The 9,145-nt window shown below is 50.1% G+C and overlaps 3 protein-coding genes across 5 annotated transcripts in view; 1 reads left to right on the forward strand and 2 right to left on the reverse strand.

Annotated features, from left to right (window-relative positions):
* MAD1L1 (mitotic arrest deficient 1 like 1) overlaps window positions 1–1,184 on the reverse strand; it is a 352,719-nt gene extending 351,535 nt beyond the window's left edge. The window contains exons 1-2 of one of the 3 annotated variants that reach the window (XM_053992177.1): window positions 1,080–1,100; window positions 795–831 (exon numbers count right to left, since the gene is read on the reverse strand). The gene's annotated coding sequence lies outside the window, so the exon portion shown is untranslated. Of the gene's footprint in view, window positions 1–794; window positions 832–1,079 lie in introns of all 3 variants that reach the window. The other 2 variants (XM_053992178.1, XM_053992176.1) reach the window with 2 other exon arrangements.
* Window positions 1,185–1,936: 752 nt separating this feature from the next.
* Window positions 1,937–4,304, reverse strand: MRM2 (mitochondrial rRNA methyltransferase 2). The gene is made up of 3 exons (XM_053992095.1): window positions 4,227–4,304; window positions 3,295–3,545; window positions 1,937–2,589 (listed from the first exon to the last, which is right to left on the reverse strand). The coding sequence occupies exons 1-3, from the start codon at window positions 4,262–4,264 to the stop codon at window positions 2,165–2,167; spliced, it is 714 nt and encodes a 237-aa protein (XP_053848070.1). The 5' UTR covers window positions 4,265–4,304; the 3' UTR covers window positions 1,937–2,164.
* A 1-nt stretch (window position 4,305) lies between these two features.
* On the forward strand, window positions 4,306–8,804 carry NUDT1 (nudix hydrolase 1). Its single transcript, XM_053992097.1, has 4 exons — window positions 4,306–4,384; window positions 4,958–5,114; window positions 7,945–8,090; window positions 8,304–8,804. The coding sequence occupies exons 2-4, from the start codon at window positions 4,963–4,965 to the stop codon at window positions 8,474–8,476; spliced, it is 471 nt and encodes a 156-aa protein (XP_053848072.1). The 5' UTR covers window positions 4,306–4,384; window positions 4,958–4,962; the 3' UTR covers window positions 8,477–8,804.
* The last annotated feature ends 341 nt before the right edge of the window (window positions 8,805–9,145 follow it).

Below are 9,145 nucleotides of genomic sequence, written 5' to 3' on the forward strand. Positions count from 1 at the left end.
AAATAGACAGATAATCATCAGCAAAACACTCAGAGCAAGATGCTCTGCTAAAGAGGGATCCATCACTGCCCTGAGGAAACACTAAACACGAGGTCTTCCAATTTATAGGGTAAGAAACAATCTGCACTGCTGGGACCCACAGAAAACATGATCCCATCCAGGCTGAAGTTTTAATTTTCTCTGAAATGAGAAAAAGATGCAAGACAGCCTCTTCTTCTCTGACCAAACCAAACTCATTGTTCTTCCCCCTAATTTTTGAAGTTGATGGGAGCAGAACTAACTCCACAGTAGCAGCAAACCCTTCCTGCTACACAACTTGTTTCTGGTTTCCCAGAAGCACTCTGGACTCTAATTTCCAACAAGTCTTCCCAAGTCCATTGATCACTTGTATAAGTGAAACTGCATCTCATTATTCATATAATGGGATGTAGCTCTTCCTTCCAATTTAGAAGGGTACTAACTAAAAGGCCAAAGAGAAATCAAGTGTGGCGCTCAGAAAAGCCTGCAAGGTTTCCCAGATTTCAGGAAACTTTAGGTGAGTCCCTCCAGTGACTGCACGCTCCGTAAATCCCCAGAAACACCGGAAAAGGTCCAGGACCAGGAAAGGCAGCCACAACATCCACATGGCTTGTAGGACAGACAGAGACTTGGGGCTGCCTCCGGGCTCCTGCACTCCCGGGCTTACACAGCAGTTACTGTTTGCATTTACAGCATCACGAGCAGGAGGCGTAAGAGCGGCGCAGAAGCAACAGATCTGCCAAAACCCCAACTGAGCTCTGGACTACCAAACGCACCTGCCGGCAGGCAGCTCCAGCGAGGCCGTTCTCAAACCTACTAGCAATTAAGACGACACTTAGGTGTGTGACCCGGTCCGGTTCAGGAACCCCCGTGGCCAAGGCTCCCTCGGGGCACGCAGGGACCGGCGGCGGGCAGCGAACACCGAGAGCGGCCGCGGCGGGCACGGGGCAGCTCCGGGCACCGAGGGGTTCGCCGGCACGGCTGCCCCGGGGGAAGAGCGGGGTGGGACCCCGGAGCCCTCCTTGTCTCCCCCTTCCCCCCGTCCCGCCCTCAGCGCTCACCGCCGCGCGCCCCGCTTGGATCTCCCTCCTCACCCCGGCCGCGGGATCTCGCGGGAACTCCGCGCCCGCCTCTCGCGAGAACGGCGGCGCCGGCAGCCGTAACGGCGGCATTATGCGCGCAGCGCTCCGCGCGCTACCGTAATGCCCCGACAAGGCGCGGTAAAGCTTGGAGCTCGGCCCGCCCCCCAAAAACCGCCCCGCGCCCTCCTGCTCCGCCTCCTCCAGCTTCTAAGTGAGCTGCTGCTGATGAGAAAGGCCTGGGAGTCTTAAAAACAGCCTCTCATATAACTCATGCCACAGTCAGCCTGATAAAAGCACTATTTAATAAAAATTTGTCACTTTCAGATAAGGCAGCAGCTGAATTTATTTGTGCAAACAGATTTCCGGCAATTCAGTCATTCTCCCGACTGGGATCTTAGGAACATCTTGTCTTTTCGCCTGAGAAACACCACTGGCCACACCTAAAAAGCACTGGGGAGATGATCTGCACGGCCATGACCCTGTCCCACTGGCACTGACTGGATTTATGAGTGCCAGGAAGCAGCAACTCCTAAACATAACCTGTGCTGTAGGAGAGGCAGCAGAGCCATGGGGCTGAACATTCTCCACTCAGCCATGCCTCTCACGTGGCTGTGCTGCACACCGTGCCTGAGGATTCAGATCCTGATGTGCACAGAAACGTTTTCTGGTTTTTACCTGTTACCTGCTAATAAGTCACACCATCTCCTAAAAGGCACTGAATTGGCTCAAACTCCCCTTTGCTCACATTTTCCTCACATTCCAATAATCACCTTTATGGTCAGTCTCATGTATGGCAGCATTAACACTGCAATGATTTTCAGGCACACATTAAAAACTCATATGATCAGCATTTTATTTTCATTTCTATTACTCCAGTCCCAGAGGTTGCCTTTCAGGTTATTCCTCTCCATTCCCAACCATTTTGTCCGCAAGTATTTGAAAAGCCTGATGGACTTAAAGAAGAGTAGCAAATTTTCCCAAGGTCTTAATGGTGGGATTTTCCTTTAAACACCCACTAAATTGAAATTTCCAATCCATGTCAGAGAATCTGCAGCTCATGACTTTCATTTCCCTCTGTACAGCCTTGCCAAGTAATAAGATTCCGCAGAGTCCTTCCGGCTGGCCTGAGGCTTTATAGTTCTCACATCCTGGAACTGCTCCTTCAGTCTGTTTTGCAGCAGACGGGCCTCGGATCCATCCCAGAATTTACAGAGCATCGTTCCTTTTGGCTTTAAAATGCTTTGGGACATATCCAGAAGGCCTAAACACAGACTGATCAGCTTCTGATGATCCAGCTCTTTGATGCCCGTGGCGTTGGGTGCCATGTCACTCAGGATGACATCTGCTTTTCCTAAGGGAAGCAGGCTCTGGATGGCCCTCAGTGTGCTGGGCTCTGCCATGTCAGTCTCCGACAGGAAAACCGCTCCTTCCAGAGGAGAAATCCGCAGCAGGTCCACGCCAAGCACGAAGCCAGTGGGGACAGCAGCATCTGTAAGGAGGAATGACACAGGGAACACTCAGAGTGGCTGCAAAAAATCTGCACATGCATGAGCTCTGTGCTCAGACAAAACCCACCACCTGCCACAGCTGCCTTCTCGTCCCCTGGCAGTTTGCTGGGTGCATCTGGATGGGGGGGTTTGCCATAAGCTCATCCGTTCAGGACATAAAAACTCAGCTACTTTGGATAAACAAGGAGGCTTTTTCTTAGTTTTCTGCTGCTCTTATGAGGCTGACAGTCCAGAAATCCTGGATAAAGATGCAGATGGTAACACCTCACTTTGTAAACATCAATGGCTTCACCCACATAAACCATGCAAAGCACTTGCTTCCATTTTTCGAGAAGGGAAACAATATTTCAAATAAGCCAAGGTAATTGCTGGAAGTCACACCAATTTCAGAACTGGATGAAGAGATCTTCCCCACAACAGCTAATCAGATCACTAGCACCACATGGTATGTTTTATTTCATAAACACAATTTCTCTATATGAAGATTTACTATGCTCACTCCTTCATATTTTTATCAGTGACTCTGGCACTTGCCAGTACCCATACCCCCTCCCCATACAGTTACCATCATAATACTTCCTTGATTTCATAGTATTTCGATTTAGATTCCGTAGTATTTCACAGATCTCTCACACACTTCAAGAGGAGTATCATCCCCATCTTGCCTGCCAAAAAATTGCACTTACCAGTACCTAAGGCATTGACCCTCTCTACAGCAACCTGGCTCCAAGCACCAGGTGCTGCTCCACAGTCAAGAACAGAAAATCCTGGACGAAGAACACAGAGCTTGTCATCAATTTCCAGCAACTTGAAGGCACTTCGGCACCGGTAATGCTGCTGCTTCGATGCCTTGACAAAGGGATCCTTCAAGTGCCGCTCCAACCACCTCTGCTCAGCTCCAGTTTTCCTCAGAAACTTCACCGTGGTGTGCAGGCATCTGCTCATCCAAAGCCAGGAAGAGAGGCAAGTCAACCAGTTAGTACACAACCATTCTGTATTTCAAAAATCTCTATAGTAATTAATTCCAGCCACTACGGGCAGCTAGGGAGGGTGTGGAGTCTTCCCTGCTGGGAAACATTCTCAGAACAGCTGGACATGTTCCTGTGTCACCTACTCCAGGTGACCCTGCCTTGGAAGGCTCATTGGGCTAGATGGTCTCCAGAGGTCCCTTCCAACCCAAACCAGTGATTCTAAAAAGAAGCCCCTAAATTTGAGATTTTTGGCACCTTTACTTATCAGGTCCTATCACAACAGCAGGATCAGATTTTGGATGAGGCCTCACGTGTTATCCTGAGCTAAGGGGGGAAAGAGATCCCACTCCGGTTTCTGCTCAGGTGTTTTACGGACACGACATGGCAGAGTGATCCACTCCTCAGTGGGGCCGGTGGCCTCCGTGAGCCGCTCAGAGGAACGGAGGGATGCCCGAGCTCCTGCAAGCTCTCGGCAGAGCAACCAAGAGCCACGGCCCCTGCCCGGGCGGAACCGCCGGGCGGCATTAACCTGAAACCCCAAACACTCATTAACCCATTCCCGAGGGAAACTCCAGGCGCCGGCACTAACGACACGCCACCATCCCCTGCGTGGGCGCCGGGATCGCCTCAGCGGCCCCGCCACGCACCGTCCCCCGGCAATAGCAGCTCGCCCTGTGCCCGCCATGGCCGCCTCAGCCCGCCCCGTCCCGCCTCCCCTCACGGCGGCGGCGCGGCAAGAGCGGGGACGGGCCGCGGCTGAGGGTGACCCCGAGGCGGGCGGGAAAGCTGCGGCTGTGGGGCTGAGGTGCGCGGGGATGGGAGTGCAGGGGGGTCAGGGATTGGGATGGGGGATCAGCGATTTGGGGAAGGGGCGCTGGGAGTCAGGGATTCAGGGAGGGAGTTTAGGAGGAACAAGGATTTAGGGAGAGCGGATCGGAGATTTGGGGAGGGGTTTCTGGGGGCTCAGGGATTCGGGGAAGAGCTGTTGAAGGTGGGCGGAGAATCTGGGGGGACAGGGATTTGCGGAGGGGATCGAAGATTTGGGGAAGGGATGCTGGGAGTCAGGGGTGCTGGGAGAGGGTGAGAGGGTGTTAAAGGTGGTCAGGATTCGGGGGGAGGGGTTGGGGAAACAAGGATTTGGGAAAGGGGGCTCAAATTTTGGGAAGGCGGTGCTGAGGTAGCAGGAGAGCGAGGGTCAGTGGGAGCGTTAGAGAGGTAGATTATTGGGAGAGGTGCTGAGGGATCAGGGTTTGGGGACCGGGCATTGGGGAGGGGTGCTGGGTGTTCGGGGGGCGAGGGGCTCTGTGCGCCCCCCGGGTCCCCTCCGAAGGGGGCCGGGAACCCTTGGCACAGCGTGTCCGCCTCGTCCCTCCCCCAGGAGCCATGCACACGTCCAGACTCTTCACCCTCGTCCTGGTGGTGCAGCCGTCCCGCGTCCTCCTGGGCATGAAGAAGCGCGGGTTCGGCGCCGGGCTCTGGAACGGCTTCGGGGGGAAGGTGCAGCCCGGGGAGAGCATCGAGGAGGCTGCCCGCAGGTGAGGGCTGGGTCCGCGCCATGGGGACAGGTATGGAGGCACAGGTGAGGTGTTGGACCATCGGCAGTGGGCTGCAGGTGGAGGTACCACAGCTCATCTGGTCAGTGACACCCTCGTGTTACCCACCAGTGCAGTCATGGCCCACCTCTGAACACCTGCTCCACAGGTGATGAGGGATCATCCACATGTACAGAGAAACAGGATTGCTCCCCCTTTGTCATCTGCAAATCTTAAACTCAATCCAGTCTGTGAGCAACTGGAACGTCCTGTATCCTCTGTCCTATCTCCTGGACTCTGATTTAAACTGAGAATGAGTGAGTGGTGGATGGAGGTTCTTGCACTCTTCAGAGAGGTGCAGGGTTTAATTTTGGCTATATAGCAGAATTACAGCTAATTTAATTTAAATAATTAACCAAACTGCTTATTATTCGATTGTATGGTGACATTTTTAAGTGCTAACGCTGAGTTGTGGAATTGAATTTAATCAGTAAAAAGGCACTGTGTAATTTCTGAATCCTTTAATACTGATTTCTTGTAGTTCTTTCATCTGTCTGGTCATTAAAATGAAGTAGCAAATCACAGCTGAATTGCTAAGTTCCTCTAAAAATTAGGTACCTTGTTCATTACATGAATGTTGCTGATACAAAGCCATACTTTGCCATCTCCTCAGTTTCTGATAACGTGCCCAAAGCTGCCCTTGCACCTGCAGGAAGATCAGTCATGGTGTGCTCAGCTGGTTCCCAACAGCTTCTGCCCTCAACAGCATCCTCAGCTGTGCCAGCACAACGGGCTCTGTGGTGAGCTGGGCCCAGGGACAGAGGGTCTCTGTGCAGATGTGCTCCCAGCAGCACATGGCCTTAATGTACCTGACACTTCATCATGGCTTTTCGTGTCATTTATCATCTCTGAGTGGAGGGAGGGACATAAGTTTTGTCACTTAACATCTGCTAGACTTACCTGCCACTGGCTGTGGGGTAAATCTAATGGTTTAATGTAGTGTTTGATTTCCTGGGTGTGTTCACCTGTGCTGGCCCCGAGTTTGACACCAGAACTTCTGTTCATACAAGATGTCAAGTGCTAAAATTTTCCTCAATCCAAATGCAATGTGCCACAGCACAGCCAGCAGCTGCTGCTGGGGACTGCCCCCATCCCTGCAGCTGCAGTTTACTCTGGAATGACACAACCAGTTCCTGCTGAGGTCAGCTGGGCAGGAGGCTGTCCCCAGAGCCAGGAGCAGCTGGACACGCTGGCCACCTTGCTGGCTGGAGTACTGCTGGTGCAGTGCTGCCTCGGGGCACAGCTCTGCTGCAGGAAGCACCACACACTCCAAATCAAACTTCCCTTGTACCACTTCCACTCTGCACTGGCAGTTGAGGTCTGAGGTTGTGGTTCCACGTTGCTCTGTGTCAGTTGGGTTGGCAGAGGCAGCAGGTGTGAAGTCTCAGCACAGGTAGTTAAATATTAAGCCAAAACATGAACAAAAGTTCCCAGTACCAGTAAGATTTCCATCTTCTGCTGTGTACAGCACATTCCCACGAGCACCTGGGCAGGACCTCAGTGGCATATCTTGTAAGGGGAGCATTTAGTGAATGAGTTACTTCTAGTTTGCCACCTGTAATGTTTCCACTTGCTACAGAGCCAAGCAGCTGATGGATAAATTGCCTGGAGAACTGTAGCAATGTTGTGCTTTGTTGTTCAATTTTCAGTGCCTGTAAAAGGAGGCTTTTAGAGTCATTGCTGGAAAACTGCCTCTATTTTAGACATAGATAGCTTCTCAGAAGAGAAACTAAAATTAGCCAAGACATTAATTTGAAGTATAATTTTGAAAGATGGGATCCATGAAACCAATGCCAAAGAAAGCTGAAGCTTTAAAATCATTTCCATTACATTTTTAAATTGTTGTCCCTGCCAAATAGACAACTACATTAATTATTAACTACAACTAAAGATACACAGTTTCAGAGTATTCCTTATTTTTGTACATTAGAAAAACCATGACTAACTTCAAGCCATGCTGCTTCTGTTACAGGGAGGTAAAATAAAAAAAGCCTTGAGCACAGAGCATAAAGAAAGGAAATAACTGAATGTGCTTCAAGTAGCTGTGCGTGGTGGTGCGTGGAAAAGAGCTGGCACAGCTCTGCAAGTGCTCTTAAAAGTCTTGCCTTCTGGCCTCTCATTATGCTCAGTGTGCTTCCAAGGAGCAGGAAGGCAAAGTTTGCACAATTGCTTTGTGTTTTTTACGCTGCATTTGAATGGGAACCGGAATTCTCAACCTTCTGTGTGCAAATGGTGTTATGGAATGTGTAATTTAACTAAGCTTCAGTTTGCCTCAGAAGTAGCTGATTGTGTAGCAGGTATAGATGTTCTTTCTGGTGTTCATTACCTGCTTCTCCACAACTCTAAAAGGTTCAGCTTGAAGTTGGCAAAGCCTTTGGCCTGTCTAAATGAAGCGTATCTTGGAGTTCTGAAGCCACAGCCAGCCTCAGTCACATGACTTCACATAGCCACTTCTCCCTTACCTCAGAGAAGATTTCATGTTGCAAGGACTAAATTATACTAAATGATCAATTCTCCTAAATCTTCCCCTTCCAGCATAGACTGTTTTCCTGCCAGGCTCAGGAGCCTGAAATGACACACAATCCCACCTGACCTGGCTGCACTGTGGTGTTCTAGCTTTGTGGCTTGGTGCAAGTCAGAACCCTTCTGTTGTACTGTAAGAGCTTTCCCCTTTGGTTCACTGGAAGGGTTTTGAATTTGAGAGTAAAGCTAATGACTGCATATTTGTCCTCCCAATGCTCACTTCCATGAAAGAAGTCTTTTTCTTGTGCAGGGAGCTCCTGGAGGAGAGTGGACTGACTGTGGACACCTTGCAGAAGATGGGTCAGATCACATTTGAATTTGTAGGCAACTCTGAACTCATGGACGTTCACATTTTCCGGGCAGATCACTTTCATGGAGAGCCAACAGAAAGTGATGGTAGGTGGCTGGTGTGGGGAAAGGAAGGATGTGCATGCTCTTCTGAGACAGCATTGCCCTTATGAAATGGAGAACTGTTCATGATAAAATGCCTCCCAGAAGGAAGGCAGATGGGCTGTAGAGGGAAGCTGCTTGTTGACCAATATTCACAGTGTAGGCAGCAAAAATCCATGAGCAAGTCCCATGCAGAGTTCTTTTGTTTTCTGCCACCAGAAATGCGGCCCCAGTGGTTTCAGCTGGACGAGGTGCCATTCCATTGCATGTGGCCAGATGACAGCTATTGGTTTCCCCTGCTGCTTCAGAGAAAGCTGTTTCGTGGCTATTTTAAGTTCCAGGGACAAGACACCATCCTGGAGCACAGCCTGAAAGAAGTGGAGGAAGTTTAAGAAAGCAGAAGCATTCACCCCACGTGCTACTGCCCACATTGGGCTACAGCATCCTGAGTATGACTTATGAGTGTCTCCTTGCTCAGCTCTCCAGAAAACAAGACTTATTTTCCAGGCCACTGCAAAGTAAGGAAAGTAAGGGGGTTTCTTAGAGCAGAAATGAAAGCAACAAGATTTTCCATGCTGTGAAGTCCCTGGTTGTGGTAGGCTTTGGTGGTTATGTGATCACAGCTATTAAAAACTTAAGTATTAACCCTTTTTAGTGGCTTAAGCTTTTCCCCTATGGGTACAATGTTTCATTATTATTAAAAATACTTTTTTAGTAAAAGCATGTGTTGTTCTGTTGCAATGGTACTGTGAAAGCCTTTTGAAAAGTTCAAACCAGAGATTCCTTCAGGATCCTCCAGTGAAGGCAGTTTGAGGTTATGGGAGTTAAGGAAGCACAAGCCAGAGGTAGATGTACAGTCCTGTCTCAGCCCAGCTTTCATTCTTGCAGCTCCTGCTGTGAAGTCAAACTATTTCAGGTAAAAATATGCTGAATCAATTCAACTTCCAGCAAGTTCCTGTTGCAAAGTGCCATCCCCTAGGGCTGCAGACTTTGTCCCAGGGCAGGAGCAGGTGACTGCTCAGCACTGATGTCAGCCCAACCCAGCATGGTGGGCAGCACAA

This window comes from Vidua macroura, chromosome 16, assembly GCF_024509145.1.
Source record: "Vidua macroura isolate BioBank_ID:100142 chromosome 16, ASM2450914v1, whole genome shotgun sequence".
Classification (NCBI taxonomy): Eukaryota; Metazoa; Chordata; class Aves; order Passeriformes; family Viduidae; genus Vidua; species Vidua macroura.